The sequence below is a fragment of the Tympanuchus pallidicinctus genome, unplaced genomic scaffold (assembly GCF_026119805.1).
Source record: "Tympanuchus pallidicinctus isolate F22 unplaced genomic scaffold, pur_lepc_1.0 scaffold28, whole genome shotgun sequence".
NCBI classification, from domain to species: domain Eukaryota; kingdom Metazoa; phylum Chordata; class Aves; order Galliformes; family Phasianidae; genus Tympanuchus; species Tympanuchus pallidicinctus.
The window spans coordinates 6,818,539-6,843,177 of NW_026294745.1; the positions used below are offsets into that span (position 1 = coordinate 6,818,539).

Here is a 24,639-nt window from a genome sequence, read left to right on the forward strand (position 1 = left end):
CGTACCGAAAGCATTTGCTCTCTGAGGGCCGCTGGAGCGCTTCGCAAAACTTCCCGGGCAGTGGGCAGCAGCTGTGCCAACATCCACGAGCCAAACATGGGCCACCTCTGCGCCCAGCAGCTCACAGCGCTCATCTCACAGCCTTCTTGCCACAACGACACAACTCTTCTGCCCTCTACAAACTTTACCTGCAATGTTTTGGATGACTCCAATTTCAGACTGGTGCACTTGCGCTCTGAAACAGACACACCTGTGCATTCGGAACACGGAGGCAGGCTCTCTCTCTGCTTTTAGACGCGCCGTAACGCGCCGCGCTTTTACAACAGCGGGTCATTGCAAAGCAACATTTCAGTGGTTCTACACATGCACAGTACTATGCTGATTTGGTAATACAGGGACACAATTTAATGATTTTCTTTGCATTTGTTTTTACAAGATTCAGATGCCAAAAGTGAAACAGAACATTAAGTTACCTGATTTAAAGAAGAAAATCACATACGTTTACAACATTAAAAGAATAAGACAAATATAAACCTTTGCTACTTACAACTGATCTATACAGATTAACCAAATCACAAATCTGCCACAATATAAATGTTTAATTGTTACAATGAATAAGAACATACAGAAAATGAAGCTTTAAAGGTTTTTTTTAATATAAAATCTTCCTTTATTTTATTTTAAACTTACCATTAACTAAATTAGCTATGCAGGACATGTGGGGTACGTGACTAAGAAGGCACCGACAGTACAAAGCAAAGACAAAGCAGTTTGAGTATTTAAGAGTGCTCTACACTGATACAACACGAGAAAAGGCAACAATAGTAAGTAATCCAGCTGCCACCTGCAGGCGTTTGTTCTACATCTACACAGGCAGTCTGCCTTTCGTCCAGCGCTCCCCCAGCTCCATCACAGCACATGCTACAGAAAACCATGGTACGCTTCACTTTACTAATGTGCACTTTTCACTGATTTAGTGTCTTCATTTCAGTCATTAACCAAACCATTTCGAACCACAAACGCATTTAAAACTTAGTAAGAGGACTGTTTGGATTTTTGTTCACTGCATTTACAAAAATACTTCCCCTAAAATCTGGGATTGCTTGAAGACGTCGCTGTACAGATATAAAAGTACTATGCAAGGGACCAAATCCATGAGCATCTTGTGTGCATAGGCCTATATTTATACCACATCACTGTGCTGTAACAACACAAATTCATCAATAACCAAGGACTATATAAACTACACTGACGTAAGCAAATATATATTAATACAGTTTAAATCTATAGTACAGTTGCTCAGCAAACAACTTTGACATGGTATAAATATATCACGGCGGATCACAACGGGCAACAGGTTTTCTTCCCCATTCCGTAAGGCAAGCCGTGCTCAGCTCCTTGGGCTGCCTGTGGCCACCGCTGGGTCACGGCGCCACCTGCGACTGCCGAAGCCTCGCAGGGCCGCACGCCTCGACCTGGGGCGCGTGACAGAGGTGAGGAAGATTCTGGGAAGTCAGGACAGCAGAATAAGATGCTTTCTTTGCCAAAGCATCGAGGAAAAGCTTAAGTTTGCCCACTCTTCTTCTGCAGTACAGCTGCAATGTTTACGCAGTCAACTGTTTATATTCCTTATTCCCAAAACATCTTTACCATGAAATATATATTACTTCAAATACAGGCTTCAGGTCTCTGCTCTACATATTGAAAAACTAAGTAAAAGAGGGGAAGAAAAAAAAAAAAAAAGCAAAACGGAGCAATAGCCGACCTAGCAGTGTTATAGGCACCTTCTTTTAAACATTTTCAATATCTGACAAAAGAAAAAGTCATGCTTCTGCACTTGACAATATAGCATTCAGCTTAACAACGCCTACTGCGTTCAGCAGGAGATGGATGGATGGATGCAGTTATGGGTACCGATGGACTCCAGCTGGGGTCAGTAAGGACAGCCAAGGAGGAAGGCCTGAAAGCACCACACGTTAGGTAAAGCAAACCCTTGGCTCATCATTCTGAAAGACAGATAGCAAGGGTAAGTTTACACCTCTCCAGAAACCCAAAATTAAAGTATTAAAAAAAGAATTGGGAAAAGGATGAAATAAGCTGCCAAAATTCTTCCTTAGCAAATTCGGGTTGAGGTGTTACAAACTAGTTTTACAAATTTTTTCAGTAACAGTCATCTTTTCAACCGTGATTCCTGTAATGATGACGATGGTACAAGGAGCAGAGATTCTAGAAATATTTCAGCTTCTCTGAACTGCATGAAGAAAGCATTTTGGTGAAGATGCGTAGAAACATCAGACAAAATTTCTACACAAGGATCAACAGTCAGGCGCGTAATTTCTACAGAAACCTCCTTCAGCACAGCTCCGCGCCGCCATCCCACGGCCCCTCGCGGCGTCCCGGCTGCTCCTTCTGTTCCGCGCAGCACAGATGTCCGTACCGCAGGGACTGCCCAACTGAAAATGCCCCTTGCAATGAACAACGCTTTTCAGAGTTCGTTTTGGTAGACTAAGACTCAAACTTGAAGAAAAAATCTGAAATGGAACCTTGTGAGCACCCTCGCCGATGGAAATCTAAGTTAATGGCTTTCTTTTTTTTTTTGAAAAGCAGACTACGTGGAATGAGGAAGCCTGGATTCATTAACCAGCAAGCATCCTTGTAATACTGCAGCAGCAAGTGAATCTGATTTCCATTCAAACACATTACCCAAGAGGAAACCAAAAACTAATTCTTTATGTTAATGTGAAGATATAAGATTTAAATTTATTTCCAGGAATTACAAGTGCATTTTGTTCATATTAGCAAGCAGTCTATACAATCCATTCTTCACTGCTGCCAAAATAAATTGAGAAGACAGCAGAGATATGAAAAGCTAAAAATAGAACTATTTTTCCTAAGTTATTTGTTGAATAGCATTTCAGTTGAACACAACTCAGAGGTAACAATAGATTTTTCTCTCAGTCATAGGCATGTGGCACTTAAACAATCATCTTTGCACAGAAAGCTTTAACAGTCATGCGAGGGCACAGTAATCATTTTAAACAAGGCAAATTTCTCACCACAGAGAGCAGTGGGGAAAGAAAAGGAGGCACTGCACTGGAACATAACACCTAGTAAACTCACATTATACAATTTCAGTAACAAATACTTGAAAAGATCATTAAAAGGTATACAATTTTAAACATTATTTAGTGCTAGCTTTGTTTGGTTGTCCTAACTCAGCATTATCAGAAAAGTTTGATAGTACTTGACAACAGAACAGTACTTTATGTCACGAGCTCATGGAGGCTTGATTACAAATCACCATAGTGTAGGTTGCAAAAAATGAACTTGATATGCTGACATGCTGTAGGAGCAAAAGGAAATTCAAACTTTCTCATTTAAAGATGCAGTGTTCCTCTCTGCGAGAATTCTGAATGTCAGTGATTGGATTCAATGTGAAACTACCAATCCTCATTTGAAGCATTTCATTGGTATGAAGTATGCAGACTTCATCATCATCATTACTAACATCATATTTTGGTTTCTCACTTACCACATTCGGATGCCTTCCACAAAGAAGAGCATTCCCCATTAGGTCATCGTGCCATTTTGTTCTTTGTTAATCTCCCATCACACAGGGAATAAATAGGATGGCAAGCTGCCGCTCATTCTCTTTGCACAAGCCTTATAAACACACCACAAGGTATGAACCTTGGAAGTACTACCCCTCCCAGCACGGTTAAACTTAAAATGATCTGTTTTGAAAAAGGCGGGGAAAAAAAGGTACAAATTTTGTCAATGCATGGTAAAATGTTTCTTAGATGAACTCAATTAAGATGGGTTCCTATGTGGCTACCGCACCGTATAGAATCATGTACAGCACAGGACACCCAAACAAGTGCATAAGCAAGATTAACACGAACACGACTTATGCTGTAATCCAGAGCATCATGGTAAAACCCCACTCACTGGATGCTAACCATTTCCATTTAAAAAGGAAGTGCAAAAAAAATCTGGGATGTCACTGACTTAAAGTGCCCTGAATAGTAGCTTTTCTAAAAAAAATGCCAGCGACTTCAGCAAAGTCAGAAGAACACAGTTCATGGTGTAAACTTCGCATCAGTAATGAATTATCTTCTTGGATATTAATCCAGGAGTGAAAGGAACCACTGCATCTCTCAAACCAGAAAGCAAGCAGTTAAAACACGGCCAGCAGTAGGTGCACTTACAGTACAGTACTGCAACAGGTCAACAACGGGCATTACGCATAGGAGTGTCAATTACAATTCTTCAGGCTTAAAAGATTCATTGAAAGCATGAAAAGCCAAAACTACCAGGAACTGCCCTCCTGAATGGCTCAAAGGAGTTAGTGGATAAGCTGAGAGAGGCCACGAGACATGACCAACAGTAAAGAACTGGGAAGAGGAACAGCAACGTTTGAGCCCAGTCCTTTAAGTCCTTGTCCTACAAAAAAAAAAAAAAAAAAAAAAAAAAAAAAAAAAAAAAAAAAAAAAAAAGCAGAGACATTTCAGTGAAGGAAATTTTAACATTGTCTTAAAAACATTTTCCTATTTCTACCTTTCTCCAAATGAGTCACCTACACTACTCGGTTATCTGAAGAACTGTTTTTTTTCCCCACATTGCTTCATAATTCCAAAAGCTAGAGTCAAAAACGACAATGCAAAGAACACACTGATAAGAGCCAGGTGACAGCAAGGGGCTGCGGAGGAGAGCAGAAATATATGGGAAGAGACTCAGTGTGCACTGTGAGCCAACTGCTAGGGACTGGCCTTCGCTAGGATGTCAGCTACTGACGTTTAAGTGCTGTACTGTGGAATACCTAGTAATTCTGACCACAGATTACTCATACAGTTCTCGTGAATCATTATCTAGTTAAGTTAAATACTCAAATTTCAGTATGTTACTGGCCAAATCAACTCTTCGTAGCAGCACTGAAAGGATCAGAGACTTCTCTTGGCACCGGATCACTGATATCTGCACTCCTAGTCCCTTTACCCCTTAATCCCTACTACAGCCTGGGTACGTGCACCTGGGCAAAGAGGTGAGTAGCAGAGACATCACCTATGATTTACCACAGCATCAGCTATTGCTCTCCTTCCTTGATTCCATGCCTACACAGGCTTCATCTTACTCCAGTTAGACAACTGTCTTCCACAATGTGCACACACTCCTAGTGCCTCTCGTACAGAATTAGCTTCATACAACACAGGAGGGAAGCAGGCACCACCTGCCTTACTGTGTGCCAGGGTAATTCTACTGGGAACGTCCAACAGCTCATGAGCCATAAGGCTCAGATTTACCTGCATTCTAATTATTAAAAGAGTTTCAAATGTTAGCTCCTAAGTTTAATAAGCAAGATTCTCTGTTCCCAAAAATCAAAATGACTGCAGTTGTGAGCTTTTATGTTCAGTACAATTATTCAGTATTCAAGCCAGTGACACAAAAGGAGGAAAAACTATTTACAGTTCACTCAACTTTTTTTTTTTTTTTTTTCCTTCCTCTTTTCTTACCAAGCAATAATTGAGAGACTAGAAGCATAAGCAATGCAGGAACAGAAATCCCATTTTAGTCCAGAAGAATTACTGGCTATAGCAAAGCAGTCAAGTTCCTACACGCTGCAGCCACAGCCACAGATGGCTCACAGTGAAGCGCGCAGGCTCAGAGTCAGAACTTTCTGCTGGAACTGTCAACCAGAGATTCTATTTGTGAACTGCTGATGGAGAATACCATGGAAATCACTTTTAAGGCCACAAAATAGGGCAACCTACATCAGGCAGCTGTCTTTGTATTTTTAGTTTCTTCTCCAGTTACAAAGCTTAGTTACTTAAAAACATTCATTCACAAGTATTAGAGAAAATACACTGTTAATTATGTTACCAATTTTGTATGACACTACCAAGACGTCAAGCCTCAAAGTACATGAAGACAAGTTTATTGATTTGAAACAAAACACAGGTGAATATCAGCAAATTCAAATTAAGCATGTTTAGATCTTCAAAGAACTAGCAAAAGTAATCATAACTGATTTATAAACAGCTGCGCAGTTAATTGCTCATACAATTATCTCAGAGGTACTTAAAACTGAAGTCTCACTGAAGATTTATGGTTTTGAGGTTTGGGGCTTTTTTTTTTTTTTTTTTTTAAGAGTAGTTCAAGAGATTTCTCTCCTCTGCACATTAAATTTAAGAAAGAGATTTTAAAGAGCATTTGAAGCCACACGACCAAATACTCTGTTTCTTCTATGAAGATCACTGACCCCTTGAAAAGCTGTGGTTTTGGTTTTTAAGATTTGCATTTCAGTAGCGTTCTCATCACTTTTATTCGAGAATAAAATCAAATGTAACCCTTATTCCTTAAATGCAACCTGAGAACCAGGTAAACATCTCAAGGCCATTGCCCAGATTCTTTGCAGACAGTTCAGCACTGCAATCTACACTCATTTCTTCAGTAAGAGAACAGGACTGAGGTCAATCGAACAAGCAGAAAGTTGCACTTCAGCAGTTAGTTAGCAAGTCAACAGAAACTGTCAGCTATACATCTCACTAGCAGTAACCACTGAGTTCCAAAATTCTTCTGGTCAAATGGTTTCTTATCGCTGTAACTTTACCTATGCACAATTTAAGATCGATATCCTGGCTGGAATCTAGCAGTTTCCTCAAAAATCAGTTCTTTCAGCTTTTCCTTCGGCAAGTCATCCAATTCCATATCAAACTTGAACGGTGCTTCAGCTACAGGCTTGATAAAATTAAAGAAAAAAGGTAACAATTCATCTTTTTCAAACTATTGTTCTGTTGAAATTAACGGAGATCCTGAATGGGAAAAAACATCTAAAAGTGTGCTCACAGAAACATGCAGCATTTTGCAGCCTATGAGGAACGACTCATTCAATTAGTCCTTATATGCTTCATATATTAAAAATTTTTAAATCAAATTACAGTCAAATGCAAAACAAAGCCTAATACTTGACAACAGCTCATATCTCAGTAACTACCTGGACAGAAATCTGAAACAGCAGATCTCTCAGAATAAATCTATCCCTCAAGGAAAACCTGCATTTTTCCTTCTCCCCTGCTTCACAGGTAACCTGAAATCTCACCAGTGTTCTATCAACTCCAGTAAGCTCAGTTTTGGGGGCTTTTAAAGCACAATGCAATGGCAACTTCTGTTACTTCTCCTGTCTCATCCCAGCCACTATGAAACAAAACACAGTGAACTGAGAAATTCCATTTTCAGAATAGTACTCCTTAGCATATATTTGTTTTTGTGTTGTGCCTCCAAAATGTAGCACTGGATCAAAACAAAAGCAGGACATTAATTTCAAGGATTGAAGTTAATCAGACTGAATTTTCCCCACTTATTTTTATTACACAAACATTTAAACAACTTCTTTATATCTCTAAATGCAAGCAAGACTTCTCGGTCTATAAGGACCACTTAATATAAGTTACTGCTTGTAAAGAGCAAGAGAACAGCAACACTCTTGATCGTGTTAGGCCTGTGACAAAGTGCAATACACTACTTAAAAGAAAAGTTTTAACTTTGCAACAAAAGATTAAAATTTCTTGAAAGATGTCTAAAAAGTAGCAGCATTATTTTCAGATGTAAAGAACAGATGCAGCTCTTCAGCTGCTGACTATCTGTCTCAATTTGGAACGCTGGAAGTGTTGTCAAGGCTCGAAATACTACTCCAAATTTCCATTGGGAAGCAGAACATACATTTCTAACCAGGTTGGTAAAATGATACCATCCACTCTTCATTCCAAGTAGAAACATTGTCCATACACTAATGAAGAAAAAAACCACACTGTATCACTTTATCAACAAGATTCACATTTTAACAATGTTTTTACCTCATCACTTGGATCGTAATACTGTTCCAGATACGGATGGGCTAAAGCTTGTTCCACTTCAATTCGCTTATGAGGATTAAAGGTCAACATTTTATCCAACAAATCAAGTGCTAAGATAAAAAACAAGCAAACAAGAGCTTAATACACACTTCAAATGGCAAAGTACAGTAAGTGCTACTGATACTACATACGAAAATCAAGCTGCCTTTGTGCTAATTTTCATTTACAGCAGTAGCAGCAACAGAAACAGCAAAATGCTTCCTCTGAGTAGGGCAGCGCGTCTCTTTTTGTCCATCTTATCAGCATTCCTAAATTAGTTTCCTAGTTTCCTTCAGCCCGCACTGGCACATTTTCAGAACAAGTATAGAAAAACATGCACCCTTTGGAAGGCCTGTTTTCACAGACCTAGAAACCCCCTTGCTTTCTCCATGCCAAAGCACGTTGTGCACACTGTTCTCACCAAAACGACGGCACTGAGCTTTCTGAAAGCCTGCTCTGTTAAAGCTGCTCTGAAGGTTTAGATGGAAAGGTGTTACGAAGTCTCACTGACTGCACGTTCCCCAGCAGCTAAGCACATGAGCTTCACTGCCATTTAAGCTGTCAAAAACCCCAGTAAAAATTTCTCAGGCTGACGAGCACAGTTACAAAGCCAGAATAAATCACCACTGCTTCCCTCCATAAGGATGATCAGCTCTACTGTTCCAGCTGCAGAAATCAGCTTTTTCATGACACTTCAGTACCTGATCATATTCACTGAAAGCAAATTATTTTATCAGTTCAAAAACTCAGGTGACATGCATTGTGTCAGAGCAAGCATGAGAGCCGTGCTGTGCAAACAGCAATCCTTGAACCACACAAAGTAGAAGCTAGAAGGAAATATCAGTTATGCAACAGAACAAACTGTAAATGTCCAATGCCAAAGCTGCATATCCGAATGAACTACACTTTCCAAGACAACAACAGCTGGGATTCCCACCTTTTTCAAAGAAGTTAAAGACCATAACACAATTTTTGACTTGTTTAAGAGCAAGAGGAGTTTCATGCTGGTTGATCATCTCACATCTGACACAGGTGTTCTAACATACCCTGATGCCCTAACTCCAACTCAAATAAATTCTATATAATGGCTCTAAAATCTATAAAGTGGTTCTAAAAAATATCCCATTCTGCCACTCATTTTGGTGCTCATTTCCACTTCTGAAAATCTGATATAACGTAATAGAGAATAAAATACCTTTGGGGTCAGCATTCGGAAACAGCCTGTTCCACGGCACCTTATTTTTGTGTGGTAGAGAAAGCAAATAGTTTCTGGCTTTTAAATTTATTATACAGTTCAAATCTTCTTGGGAAGGGGATCCAAGTATACCTATAAAAATAAAAACACAAACAGTACTGCATTCCTATGAAAGTCACATTATAGCAGTTGCATCACGTTTCCTAAAAGCCAACGTTAAAAGTGCTGCAAAGAATCCACATCACGTGTTTAAGAGCACAGAATACCACAGAATGTTTAGCAACCCCTACTAACAAGGTGTTGGTTACTTGTTTTCTCATAAACAGATGCATTTGAGTTTTCCAATTAGCTGCAGTTTGCTTATAAGATCCAATTGATATAAGTTTACCTACAGAAACTTTCACAAATGGACTTAGACATTTTGGTATGTGAGCTTCTTTGTTTATTAATTTTTCTAAAACATCTCTGCTGATATAACAAATAAACATCCTCCAACCACCCCTCAAGTCAATGATTTACCTCATAAATCACTACAGAAATAACTACAGGGAACACAAAATGCATCGACAGATCCTTAAGTTATATGTTCTTGAAGACAATCCATACATACATCACCATGGATTAGACCAAAGGACAATATATAGAATAAAGGAACTGAAAGATTAAAAGAAAAAAAATGGGTGACCCAGATTGGTCCATCTGGTAGAAAAGATGAAGAGAAGTGGATGAATGAGGAAAAGCTATTATGTAAAACTCACCAAGGATATGGTTAAGTTGGTCAAGGTAGTGTTTTCCTGGAAAGATGGGTCTGTTGGAGAGCATCTCTGCCAGAATACAGCCTACTGACCAGATGTCAATAGACTTGGTGTAACCCTGCAAGTAAAGCAAAACAAAAACCACCACTTTTAATCAAATACATTTTTGCGTAACTGCAGTAACACATTACTTTAGTACAAATGCACCGAAACTGTTTAAACGTGTTGTGCCTGTTCATCTTTTCTGGTATATAATGAAATAATTAAGAACTGCAGATCAAAAATACTGCTTCGAATGAATAACAAAGCCTGAAACACCCAAGGCGCGCTCTTCCAAAAGGATTCAGTAAGGTTAGCTGTACATATGACCAACCATATATTTGTGAGGCTCCCTAATTCTATAGCCAATTTACATCAGCAGACTTCATTAACAGGCCTTACACTAACTTGGACTCTGAGAAGTTCACAGCATCAAGGTTACTGCAGTTCCCAGCATTACGCTGAACACGTGAGCAGTGGGAAAAAGCCATAGGTCAGTAAGAAACCTTCATCACCAAGGGAGTGAAAGGGCAACACAGATTGTGGGTTAGCTGATCTGTAAACACAGACGGAAAGTAAGAAGTAAAGATGGTGTGAGAAGGTCAAATAATGAGATAAGAAGAATGGAACAAACAACATCTTCAGGTGAGTAACTTGCATTATACGCTTCGGAATCAAAGGCTTTTCTTATGTATCCACCCTGGTGCTGGTAATACACAGGGAACTACCTCAAGAACCACTGGCCTCACAAACGCCCTCGCCTTCCCCTCCCACAGTCTGCTGCCTGCTGCTCCCCGTCCCCCGGCAAGGAGCTCCCACAAAAGCAAGCGACTGCTGACTCCACCGCCTGCTCAGCACAGTTCTCAGCATCCTATCACTGACTGCTTGTTTTCTACACACCAACTCTGGAAGAAATCAGGTTATTGACCAGGAACATCATGCACTGTGCACTTCCTGAGAAATACATGAGATATCTTCTTGTAAAAGCTGCTGATAATCCAGAAATAAATGTAAGCTGCCCTATGCTTATAGCCACAATGGAAGTTTAAAATATAAGGTTTTCCTACAAAGCCTTTGAGGAATACCGAATACAGAGAGCTGTCACACTGGCACTACCAAATGCACCACTGTGGTAACTTCTGCAGAGGCTGTGGAGGTTACCCACAGCATCATACAGAAAACAGACTGACTTTAACAAAGGCACAGAAGAACGTAAGAATAATTCCAAGTACTACAATAACAAAGTGATGATTTGATTAAGACTTCAACAACATATTTAGGATTGACATACAGCAAAGACCACGTCTTCAAAATAAGACTCACCCTCATTATACATTCTAAATCTAAACGAAGATGTCAAGATTAACACTAAGGCAACACTTGCAAACCTTCCTGAATACACTGAAGTGCCCTCATCACCAGCATTTCTGTCTTGCTCTACAAAAGAGAGCACCTGACAGAATAAAGTCTCATGAATGGCAAGAGATGAGGCATATGGGGACCCAAGCACATCTCTACTCAGCTGTAGTATCCAATAATTGTACCTGAAATCCCAAATTCACTGCAAACCAATAGTTGTAAATCCATTTCTCTGTTCCCTCAACATTATGTGTGAGCTCCAACTGTAAAAAAAATAATCCAGAGGGGACAGGAGAAAGGACAAAAATTTGGTGCTCACAAGTGAATACTCAGCAATAGAAGCACCACAGCAGCACACTGCAGTTCTTACCTTAGAATTCAGCATGATTTCAGGAGCCCTGTACCAACGCGTGGCCACATATTCTGTCAGGAATCCTGTGTGATCGTGGTCAGGATCTGCAACACGAGCCAGTCCGAAGTCACAAATCTGGTTTTAAATTAAAAAAAAAAAAGAGCAAGTGTATTAGACATGCATACGTACAGCTCCCCACGCTGCAATATTTCCAAGTCACCCCACCTACGATGGTACACTTACAAAGACAGTGATGCTAGCACGTACCTCCAGAAATAAATTATCTCACAAAGGTTGAAAAAAAAAAAAATAAATTTGGAACTCAAATACAAAAAAGCTATTTGGATAAGGCCCCAGAAGGGTCAAGGAGAATAAGTAGTCCTAATAGCTTGAGGGAGAACATTTCTGGCATACAGTTTATGCTCTGCTATGGGCTCATTTAACACGATATCCGCCAGGAAGGGGGTAAAGCACCCTGCTCCAACTTATTTGAATTTTACAAAAAAAAAAGAAAAAAAAAAAAAAAAAAAGAGGAGATTAAGCTCTCCAACAACAAAAAGAATTAACGACCAACACATCTGAAGAACAGTTCAAAACTCCATTTTACAAAAAGTACCATTACAACAGAGTATATTCGCAAAAAAACCACCATGAGATAATGGTGTACTGGAGGGATTACAGGTTGCTGAAGGAAGCATAAGCACAAAAACCCACAAGAGAGCATTTCTCAATCTTATGCCAGGAAAATAATTTTATCTAATCATGAAAAAGTCATCTCTGATGTACAGCAGTGAGATGGGCAAAAAGGAGAAAGTGTTCTTATCCACACTCTGATAAGGAGGCTCCATGGCTTTCAGAGCCATTTATGTCCTTCTTCCAAAGAGAAAATAAGAAAACTGGAAACGTGAATAAAGACAGCACAGCAGCTCTCTGTCACAACACCATCAAACAACAATTAACAGTGTTAACACTTAAGAGGAACAAAATTTCTGTTTTCATTCCCCTGAAAGCATGACTTAAAGTCGTTCATTTTCATGGGACACTGTGTTTTGAATTTAAGTGCAACGATCACTTTGTAAGCATGCACGTGTGCATAACACAGACTGGCAGAACAGCCCTAGAAGAAACAAGTCAGCACAAATCAGTGCTCACAGACAAGGCCCAACACACACTTTCTTTTCAATCCCATTGCTTACACTTCAGATGTGGTAACAGCAACAACGCAGTTCCCTTTAGGTTAAGAAAAAGCGTTTGCTCTGTCATACAGACTACCACACTCTGCACTAGGGAAGCACACATTGCAGAAGCGTGCTCTTTTTAATACCCAAGAAAGAAACCAGAGCAGCATTTACTGAGCTCATACGCTGCCACCCAGCAAACTTAATTTACTTTTTATGAGCATCTTACTTGTCTTAAAACACTTCTTTAACTGCACGCACACAGCTACGCTCCAACTTTTATTTCCTGCTTCTACTACAGATTTTATTCCATTTCCTTCATGAGGGGGTTAATGCCGTGAGGAGCTCTGATGTGACAACAGCTGCAGTTCCTGCAAGAGGCAGAGGGCCTTGTCCAGCAGGGTGCGTTGGGAAAGGCAGACAAGGAGCAGTGGGAATACAGAGCAAACTAACGGAGCGGTCAGTATTTAGAATGGACCAGTGCATAGAGCAGTTCAGCAGCAAAGAATTCTCTTGGAATTCTGACAAACCTGTACGGCCAGCAGCCGGCTCACATTCTGCAGAGGGTCAGTTGTTACTGCTGAGTTTTATAATAAGTGTGTTAGAGCCACTATAAGAAATCAGTGTAATTAGGGGGGAAGACAGCATGGAACAGAACAGTTGTACCACATCAGATCAAAGCCATGTAAACTCCGATCTCATTCCATCAGTAGCCAACAGTAAATACTTGGAAGTACTCGATGTGTACGAGGAAACATGCCACGCACTTACCACCATGGAATACTAAACCAGAGGCAGCATTCAAAACCTTTTTCTTCTGGTTACCTGCTTGGTGTGTAAGTCACACTACCTTAATATCTACTCTGTGTACCAATTTCCATACCTTAAAAAGCTGAATGTTAACTACTCAATCCATTCACTGTGAGCATGCCAGCTGCTCCTTTCATTTGCCCCGTCCAGTTCTTATTCTCAATAGCTAAGGACTGTAATAGTTCACTAGCTCTCCTTGCCACTAGGAACCTCATCCACTTCTATTGTGTTCTTTCTTTACTCAAGCAGTATCTTCCAGATGGGAAGACCTAGGCTAAACACAGCTCTTCTTCATTGGGGTAGGAGCACCCTGAAATCCTGGTCACCTCTTTCTGGAAGACCATCACAGGGAGAAGCGTGACAGTTACAATCACACAAGAGCAGAAAGTTACAGCAAGGTGTGTTTTCCGTTTTGTTCTTTATTTCTGTTCTCATTCTTCACACTTGATTTGCTTCTCTGAATGCCATTAAACAACAAAGTAACATTTTCCAAGCACTGTAACAGCTCTAAGATCATCTGCAGTATTAATTCATAAAGAACCTATGACAGAAAACATAAATTAGCAATGCTCTCTTCCCAGTTGATGGCTCTGCTTCCTATCAGCACTGACTTTAGCGTATCGCTTTGGTTGTCTGCTATTATGAAGCTCTTTTCCAACTCAGAATGATTAACAGTCTTAATACAGGGACTCAAGACTTGAAATACACACAACTGTCAGTTTACCTTCCCGGTAAACACAACTGTGTTTCAGATTGGCATTTTCACCAGCTTTTAAGGACGCTGTTTCAAAGCCAGCCTCCAGATGGAAACAGCGATGCGCTCATTAGAACAGGATAACACAGCACAGCTCTCAAACATCGTTTTATGAAAATTAATAATGATTTGGCAAGCTGTGCACAACAAAAATCACATTAATCCCCAATAACACTATCACATTCCTAGCTGTTCACAGTTGTAACAGATTATACAGTTGATGAAGACCATAGGGGCAAAATTTTTAAGAAATTTCTACTAACCTTGAGATCACAAGTGGTATTAAGCAGCAAATTCGAAGGTTTGAGGTCACGATGAAGCACATTGGCTGAATGGATATATTTTAACCCTCTCAGAATCTGGTAAAGGAAATAACAAATGTGGTCGTTGCTGAGGTGTTGAGTCTTTAAGAGCTTGTAAAGATCTGTTTCCATAAGGTCTTGCACAATGTATCTGTAAGGAATCAGATGTAAGGCAGCAAAACAAAGCTGGTGGCACGTTAAATATCAACATACAGTACCAAATGAAACTTCTAAACCCATTTTTTTCTTTTCTTTCTTTGCTTCACAACAATTGGAACTACTTGGTTGATTCTTGCTTTACAGACTTTGAATCAAATCAATGCTGATAAGTGATAGAGACCCTCAGAGAATTAAGAGGCACCAGTTCGCGGTCCCCTGAAGATAATCAAACTATTTCCTTATATTAGAGACTGATCTTCATTGGAATCTTACTGCGACTAGCTTTCTATCCTGCTTGCCAAGAAATTCAAGTTGTTTTCATTTCATGAGTAATAAGCTGAGATATTAGCTCCTGCTGCACAAACGCTTCAAGGTGGAAAATCCAATCACTTCTGATCAGTCTCCGCCACTTCCAAAATGTTCTCCTTTACTATATGTTTATCATACCATATTGGTAAGCAAAGACTGTGCTCAAGTTAAATTCTAGTATCTTTCATCACATTATTCTTTCCCAAGGCTGAAATTAACACAAAAAGGTTTAATTCTGCTTTGACAAAAATGAATTGAGCCAAAATTTCCTTTCCTTTAATTCAACTCAACTCCAAAACTCTCGGAGTGTAGTTCCACAACAGTTTCCCCCCAAAATAGGATTAAAAAAAGCTAACAAACCCACAACCCCAAACGCCAGCCTCTACTACTGCCATTTCAGCTGGCCGTTTCCATCCCTTCCTTTGCACGCTGCCATCACACCACACCACCAGGACGTCTTTTTAAGAGCACACGCCTACAGCAGCAACTGGCCACAGAAGTGCAACCTCAGAGTCCCACGGAAGACTGAACTCAAAGAGCACACTGCTAATTAGCGAAGTGAGAACGTTTGACCTCAATTCCATTCAATGCCTTGTGCTTTTAAACAGGCAGACTTCTGTGAAAATCTGTGAAGCCAAAAGGAAACAATATATACAGACTTAGTGAAACAATGCGAGCTGACTCCAAACTAAGGTTGGTACCACGGGCAGAACCTCTCAGCTGTAACAGCCTTGGTATGTTCGATATACACATGAAGCCAACAGCGAGTACACGTCTACCAGCCTGTGAGTAGTTTCAGACTTCATATATGCAAGAAGCACTGCAAGGCTACAGTGAGAGTGGAGGGATGCCTGGCCTCTCGAGCCCCTGCCCCAAAGGTATCCTTTCCATTCTTTAGGAAAGTCTTAGACAGTTACATCAGAGCTTTACCATTCCATTTTCTCCTTGAAGCAATCTGACAGTTGTAACAAAGGTTCTGCATACAATGACAGTTCAAAGACTGACTGCACTAAATGCACATGGAGTTCTTTGCCTTGGAGTCTTTTTTTTTTTTATTATTTTTTTAAATATGGAGAAAAAACAAACCTTGCACTCATCTAGGAATCAAACCTATCAACCAACGCATCTACAAATCCATCAAATACTATGAACTCCCATTCCAGTTTAAAGTAATAAAAGCCAGCTTTTATTAAAATTTAGTAAGGATAAGGATGAAGAGGGATTTAATGAAAACAGAGAAGGAGGTATCAACCACTAAGCACAACAGATTCTGAAAGGATACACGTCTTTCATTTGTTCAATAGTTGGAGCTCTGATAATATCATTTATTCCGATAATATTCTCATGCCTGAAGCGCAGTAAGATCTTTATCTCTCTCAGAGTTCTCTGGCAGTACGTCTGATGCTCAAAAGGACTGATTTTCTTTATAGCAACTCGAACTTTGTTGACGTTGTCGTAGGCAGAACTAGAACAGAACCAATAATTCGTGTTAAAATTCATTCAATTCAGAAAGCAAGAATGTTAATTCTACTGAATGCAAGGACTGCTCTCTTGTTTTTACATTTATTTTTATCAAATGCAGGAGACAGTAACAAGTATCTTTTAAGTTGATGACAGCACAACAGTATTTTTTCTCTTTTCAGCTTATTTGGGTACCTACAAGTCATGACCTTTGGCAGCCAACTTTTAGCCTGCTGAGTCCCAAGTACCTGAACAAAGACAGACACATTCACCTCCTCACTGCCCCGTGGAAAAATTAAGTTTGACTCTTCCTGTACACTGTGATCAAGAAGCAATTTTAGACAACATGTTAATCCTGGGTTAACCCATTCACTTTGGAAAAGCTCTCCGAAGCCATCTTTCAAGCAGCAGAATCCTACACCGTGTCTCACTCCTCCACTGAACTGCATTTTCTGTACTTCTGAACAAGGGAATGGACTTGTGAAGACGCCTCTCCCAGTTCAATTCCAAGGACAACAGCTCCAGAAAATAACATCCTCGCACGAAGGGCAGCAAGGAGCAGCCCTGCAGCAGCGCCGCTTAGGGCACACTGAGGTAAGAAGCGCAGGGCCGCGTTCAGGAGCACCAGCACAGGAGCTCAGGCCGCCCGCTCACAGTGCCCCCAGCCACCAGGAGGCTGTGCAGGAGGCGCAGATCTCAGTTATTCCTGAGCAAAAAGGCTACGGGTGGTTACAAGGCTGTTCTAGCACGTTCTTTAAGGTCTTGTTTACACGAACGGCAAAGCATCTCATTATAATAATTTCTCTTTAATTACATTACCATATGCTTTTAACATAATTAGAATTTAAATGTTCATAATTTTTAATATATAAAGATTGCTTGTTCCTTTCAGGTTTTTTATTCACTACTTTAGAATTCTTAAAAAATACTTATCAAGCTTATATTTAGACATTTGTTGGCCTCAGCCATTTCACATGAAAATACAGCCATGCTGCCAGCTAACCACGCTTCTCATCCTACGGATTTTTTACCATCAAATCCCAGGATGTTCCTTCTTGGCCTTAGGCACCATCTGGCAAGCAGATGAGCCGGAATGAAATATGGATATGAAAATCCAATCAGAAGAGGACGACTGAAAGGAACTCTGATGTCTGGCTCCTTCAAGGTTCTTCTACCACAAAGCACGCTTATGGTGCAATAACATGTTTTTGAGACAGCACTGTACCTTCAGTATGCAAAAACATTTACATTTCTCACTTTTATTGCCAAAAATGATACAGAATTTATGCTGCCAGTAAATTCATGTAGCTCATATACATGCAGTGACATCCCTTTCACTCCCTCGCCCCCACAGAATCACTTTGACCTGCTTAGACCTGTAACTCATCTATAAGCACAGACCAAGCACAAATGTTACACGCCTCCAGAAACACTGAACTCCAGTGCTCCACGAAGTGCTCTGAAATTCCACGCAGTAAGTATTCATTACACCTGCTGTTAGTACATATGTGTATCCAATACATCAGCACTCACAAGTCCCAAACCAAACAATAACAAAATGCCACCTCCCCAGTGGCAGCTCTCTGGGCTGCTCAGGACGTCCCCAGGTGCTTCCAGCAGGCCAGTACAAGAAGTCATCAGCACAAAACAAAGCTAGAGATTCTTAAGCGTGAACAGCCTGTACTTGGGAATGAAATAAAAGAATCTTACAGATCATTCTATTGTTTTAAATAAGCTTATTCTCTTCTTTGTATTGACTGAAGCCTATTTTGCTCTCACAATGAAGAACCATATGCATCAGCCAGGAGCAGCTATGACAAGTAGTACATGTTGGGCATTTTGCCTTGTTCAACTGATGCTGCTTAAATAAAGTCTTAATCCCTTGCAGTACTGGATGTCTGTCTATGTTGCTGATTCTCACATAAAGGTGGGTCACAAAGGCCCCGAAGATGCTGATAATAAAATTAAAAGACACAGAAGACAGGTTAGGCCACTAACAGCTTCAATCTCTTCCCTGAAATTTAGGCAGAAGACCAGGTCCCTATCCATGAAAGGTACCCAGGAGACTGAATTCAGCAGAACTGAAGTCACGTGTTCCCACTCGCACGCGTGCTGCCACCGCACCCATATTCAGCCTGTGAGATCACATACTGCTACATAATGTCATGACATAGGAATCACTGCACACTACAGTAACTCTGTACTCTGCTAGCCAGACCCAACCATTTCCCACAGCCCCTCCTACTCCACAACCTTTAACACCAGTGCTGCTCCCCAGAGCAGCTGAAGGAACACAGAACACATTGCATGGAGTCCATTGGCAGTAACAGGAAATGCAAATCCAAAACCCCAATGCAAAAACTCACTGCTGTTAATGAACAGCCTACTTACCACCTAACACAGGATTCACCTTGAGCAGCCTTAGCCAGAATTAGAGATCTAATCTTATGACAAACAATTGCCTGGGCTCCCCCTACAGCTCAAGAAGAAATAGCTTCACATATACATCCCAAAGCACGACCTTAATTTGGATAATCCACACTCTGGAAGCGCTGCACAGCCTAACTGGGCTCTGCTGGATCTTGTAAGTGTTGTTATTTTCACTGAAGCAGCCAACCAACTGCCTCCCAGAGCCAAGAACCTGCCGGCTTTTCAGAGATCCATGAACTGGGAATACCAGTTCTCATACCAGTAATTTTCTAAGTGCCAATCCATAGCTTCTAGTTTATAACCCTTAACATACACTCACCGCTGCACATCACGCCCTATGGGCTCTGGGTTACTCCTATGATGGTGCATCTCGTTACCAGCACTACGTATTCAAAAGGAAGGATTTTTCACCCATCAAGATGTGCAGCTTCACCAGCTGATGCAACCACAGCTGTGAATGCTATTTATCTGTAACGTGATAAAATTAAACCGATTCTGATTTAAACAGCCCAACTCCAGCATACACATTATTCCTATTTCAAGCTGCAGCTACCATCCTGTGACAGCCTACAGCAGCACCATTAGCCAGATCCTTTCCAGACACCGTGTACAAATCAATACCAGCCCTAGCGCTACCGTTCATCATTCCCAGTATTAAGGTAATACATTTAAGGTAAATATATGACAAAGTTTTGACTAAACAGAACATCCCACACAGCAGCACAAAGCAAACAGATGAGCACGCATGGCCTGGGGAGCCGCGCCACGCTGCTCTGAGCCGGCCTTGATGGCTGCACAGCCCGGGCACTGCGGTCCAACCCAGGGCAGGGCTGCCTCTGGCCGCAAACCAACCGCGATGAGCGGCGGGCGTGCAGCCCCTCTGCCATTAAGCCCTTCCCAGGGCAGGAGAGCTTGTCACCACGCAGTACAGGACGAGCACCAAAGCTCAGCTCCTACCACAGAGGCTGCCGCACGCTCTCCCGCCCATTTCTTTTCTTCACACGTTTCATTTCGGAGCTGGAACAAGTGAGAGCATGCCGCAGCTGCTGGGAGAAAGGAGCCAGCTCCTGGCCGCAGCCACATCCCACAGAGGGCTGCTTCTTCACACAGATGCTGACAAACAATCGCCTCCTCTGCTCGCCCCTCGGCTGCACTGTGGGGTCAGCAGCCCGATGCCGTCCTGCAGCCGCTCGCAGACACAGAGGTATGAAGCGCTGCGGCCGACACCACACACCACGATTACAACTCAGAACTGATCCATCTCAGGTTTAAAAGGGATGTTTTGTCAGCAGCTTCGCGTTGCTGTGGAAACAAGATTCCAAGGGCACAGTCAGAGATAATCTCCCTGAAATACTGAATAATGCGGCCTGCAGTCTGGAGAGGAAAGCATGGCTCCCAGAGCAGCTGATCTGGAAAGACCTTCAGGCTCTTCGCTCAGCCTGCATTTAGCTCAACTGCAGATGTTTCCACGATGTGCTGGCATTTATCACGTTACAATGCAAACAACTTGAACTTATTTTTTAGACTGCTGTATGCAAAATAACAGTACTGTGATACAGTTGGCCAACCAGGTTGGGAGCAGCTACAGAACACCTTCCTAAGAGCAAAGGCTCGAGGAAGGGACAAAGCAGGCAGTTTCAGATTCAATGACATCCAGCTGTGTCATTTTCTAACACTGGACGTACTCTCATCCCCCAGTTGTGAACAATTAGGGGTAACAGAAGTTTTTGATACCTTGTTCTGCTTATTCCTAACATTTCTTAAGATAAATAACCATAGTATTCATTCAAGCACTAGCAGTAACCCTGAGAATCAACCTACTTTTAAAAGAAACATGCATGTTTACATTAAGCATATTCTCATCATTTTAATGGACCTCAACCTACAAAAGCACAACTCCTGGAGCAGCTGAAAGCAGAGAGCTGCTTCTGTTTTAGATTTGTGAAAAATTAAAAATAAGGAATCCCACCCTCCAATCTCCAGCTGCTTTTCAAACTCCACAGAGATCACAGGCTGTAAGAACACGGCTTCTTCTTCGTGCCACACAGGAGGACAGAAGACAAACACGTACCTGTGAGTCCCCAGTCACCTGTGGCACAACGCAGGCATTCCCTGCAGGAACAGCAGGCAGGAGTGCGACGCCAGGAACACCAGCAGGCCCTTCTCAGTGCAGCCAGCACACGTGTGACTGCTGAACGCCCCGCCACCTGTGCTCAGAGACCTGCCCCAAGTCGTGCAGTACGAGATGAGCTCACATGTACCTTACGTCATCTTCTCAAGAAAAGCCAAAGGAAGCACAGCCATCAGCACCGCCTATTTCTCTTCATTTCCTTACATCTCATGCTACAAAACTGACAGCAGAAGAACGAGCAACAAGAGAATGTTACAGTTGCTAAGCAGCACACGCAACTCAATTCCAAGCAGCATGAATTTGGGTCTGCCTCAAAGTTCCTGACAGCAGACTACTTGAGAATTCATGTTCTCTGAACAGCTTTCCATTTGACTGGATCTGGTGCCACCAGGTAGATTTATTGCACCTAGACCAAGAAAACACAAATCTGTTACTAAGTCTTCTATCACGACTCCTCTGCAAAGCAGTGTCAGACCTCACAAATTCCTCAGGAATTTAACCATGTTCTTAATCCCCATTCACATGCTGCTCATCACCAGATCAAGTCCTGTTACAGTTTTTTGGCAGTTTTTTTTGTGTGTGTGTATTTAACAGAAGATGACCTAAGCAAACTACTTTAACTTGCATTCGTTATAAATCTGTTTGGTTTTTTTTTGTTTTTTCTTTTCTTAAAAAAAAAAAAAAAGGAAAGAAATCCCATTTCTGACAACATCTGTTATTTCAGCTCAGGAGCAAAGCCCGGTGTCAGTGCGCCATGTGCTGCTCCGTCCTGGCTTTGTCAGCTTCTGCCACTGACCACTAAAATGGAACCAGGTGACCTTCACCTGAGCCCCCCGCCCCTCCGGCCATCTCTCACCCACTGTTCACCACCAATTCTAATGATAAAAGTTTCTGGCACAATAATGCCAACTCTTTCCACCCTAGAACAGAAGTGAATGATTACTCATAAGTGTTTTTACACCTCAGCTGTTTCTGACCAAGCACAGGTTGTTGCCCTTCACACCTCAAGTTCTTAAGGCACTTTGGCACCTCCTGTAAGAGATTTGTTTTCATTCATCTACTCAAATAATTCTATTAAGCCAAAAAGGCACACATGTATTTTTCCGAATTGGCAAAGTAAAATCTGACCTTTCAAAGCGTTGTAATTCTAAAATACTTACTATGCACGTAGTAACTATTTAAAGGTTTAATTCCTTACATTGCTCCTAGTTTTGAAAATAAGTATCTAGTCATGCAAAATGGAGTCTGAAATAAGTTCCTCCTGCCAGAAAGCTGAGTCACCGCACGATGCCGGGTGGCAGAGCAATGACCCCTGTTCTGCTAGCGGCTGCGGAGCTGAGCCATGAGGAGCAGCACTTGCAGCACTACGCCCCAGCAGCAGCACTGGAAAAGGCAGTCGTGCTTTCACACAGCGCTCTGTACGGCTTTGTTAAAGAGTCTCTTCACTCCTCGGTGTTCTGACATCTCAGGGCACGGGAAACCCACCGTCACTAAGCTGACAGTCTTCCCACACGGCTCCTTCCATACTTTTAGCTGCGTACCAGCACACAAGTCACTGTAAGTACCTACTCATCACCCTACCTCTGCTTAAGTTGGTCTTCGGGAAACAGGTGGGGATTAATCTCATACTTGTTACAGCTTTGTCCACCTGCGGCCTTCATGCTTACCCCCATCTTAGATGCAAGCTCTCTGATACAGATCAATGGCACTCACATTTCTTGTGAGCTTTGCTGTGAAAAGCCCTTCCCTCCAAAACAAACCCACAGCACCCATCACTATGCCAAGTTCCCATTTTCTTTATAAACTTCAGACAACTTCCCTGCGAATTGCTCAGCCAGGCACAGGCACCGTGAGCTCAGGGCTGCACTCTGCTGCCCCTCCCTCACTTCACACCCAGGGCAGCACAAAGCCGAGCAAGCTGAGGAACAGGGAGAGCAAAGAAGTCCTCTGCCAGCACCTTCCTATTCCCTCCCAGCGGCACTCGCACCACCTCAACCTTTCCTAAGTAAGGTCTCAGCTAAACCAGCTGCAGAGCACAGTGCTGCAGCAGCGCGGCAGGAGGCACACTGTGACCCGAGCAGGGTGGAAAGGACAAAGCAGCAGCTGCCTGCTGCAGGGCCACACGGTGCCCTGCACAGCACCACGAAGCAGTGCTCCAGCATGGCAGGTACTGCAGGAAACGCTTCCTTCCCTATCAGCAAAGGAAGAGTGCGGCCTGAGAGCTGAGAGCAGCAATGGCTTTAATGAGATCACCAGCTGGGCTCGCCCTTCTGTCTTGTGAGGGTCTAATTTGGCCGATAGCACAAATACTCCTAAAAGCAGCTTTAGAAAAAAAGGAAAAAAACTTAAGGCTGGGGATGATGACACTGTTTTTCAGAAACGGACTCGACTCCACACAATACAAAACTTTAGAGAAGACAGTTGGCGGTATTTCACTCCAAGAAGATGCAGGAAGAAAAAAAACGCAGTGACAGTAATAACGGCTGAGCCAGACTGTTCACACACAACTTGAGGCAAAGGTCTTCCCAACCCTGCAGAAATGGGAATGGCACACAGGAAGCAGGCTGGGCGCACCCTGCGGGCTCTCCCTCGCTTTTCAGAAGATTGTGCCAGCAGTGAGTCCTCAGCCTCACTCATTTTGTCTGAGTTTCATTCAGAGCTCTGCAGCCAACAACGCCTTCACACCTGCCGTGGGAGTTCTGCCCTCCCCAGGATGCTGACGGAAGGCTGCTGTGTGCACTGGGCCAGCCGGGCTGCAGCGCATCTCTCTGGGCACGCAGGAAGGTATGGGGACAGCTGCTACTTGAAAGGAAAACTGCTGCATGAAGTAATTACATATCATAAACTGTAAGCCTAATTGCAAGTTGTTGGTAGTTAAAACATACCCACAACACAGATGAACGCTTTCTACCATGTAACAAAAACTGTCATTTGCATTCTAATCACCTCTGAGCACTCCACTCTTTTATGAAAATTACATTAAAATATAAAAGAATAATCCCAAGAGAAGTGGTTTTTCCCTCAGCAGAACTTGTGTTGGATTTTGGGTGCTGCTGGGTGAGGAGGCCAGAGAGACACAGCTCAGCACAGTGCTCACCCATCATTCAGAACAGAGTACACACCTAGGCTGTTCACTTCATTCTGCATTGCAATACAATAAAAGTGACTCTCCGAGACAGCTGTGCCTCCACAGGCTTCACCTGAGCAATCTGGACACCCAAACTTAAGTACCATTGAAAGCAGTCAACGTGGCTTTTGCAGATGTTATTTGAGGAATCCCACGCTGGGCGCAGACACGTGCCGCCTCACAGCACTCCTCACCCCGCACACTGCCAGGCACAGCCACAGGAACCCACTGCCCGCAGAGCAGGGACGCACCGCAGGGTCCGGGCTCTTCCAGAGGTTAAGAAGTGACAAGAGGTTACAGCGACAAGCTTCAGCAAGGCAGATTCTCATGTTTCTCAATGCAGAAATTTCACCTGGCAGCTGGGTAGGTGTGAGGAGCTGCCCAGACAA

The 24,639-nt window shown here is 42.3% G+C and overlaps 1 protein-coding gene across 2 annotated transcripts in view; it reads right to left on the bottom strand.

Moving 5' to 3' along the window:
• Positions 1-382: 382 nt before the first annotated feature.
• Positions 383-24,639, bottom strand: part of MAPK1 (mitogen-activated protein kinase 1) — a 28,405-nt gene continuing 4,148 nt past the window's right edge. The window contains exons 2-9 of one of the 2 annotated variants that reach the window (XM_052690804.1): positions 16,384-16,566; positions 14,595-14,784; positions 11,608-11,724; positions 9,843-9,957; positions 9,085-9,216; positions 7,851-7,960; positions 6,608-6,735; positions 383-4,443 (exon numbers count right to left, since the gene is read on the bottom strand). In XM_052690804.1, the coding sequence (XP_052546764.1) occupies positions 6,619-6,735; positions 7,851-7,960; positions 9,085-9,216; positions 9,843-9,957; positions 11,608-11,724; positions 14,595-14,784; positions 16,384-16,566 (964 nt within the window). In that variant the 3' untranslated portion in view covers positions 383-4,443; positions 6,608-6,618. Of the gene's footprint in view, positions 4,444-5,916; positions 6,736-7,850; positions 7,961-9,084; positions 9,217-9,842; positions 9,958-11,607; positions 11,725-14,594; positions 14,785-16,383; positions 16,567-24,639 lie in introns of those variants that run through there. The other variant, XM_052690805.1, reaches the window with a different exon arrangement.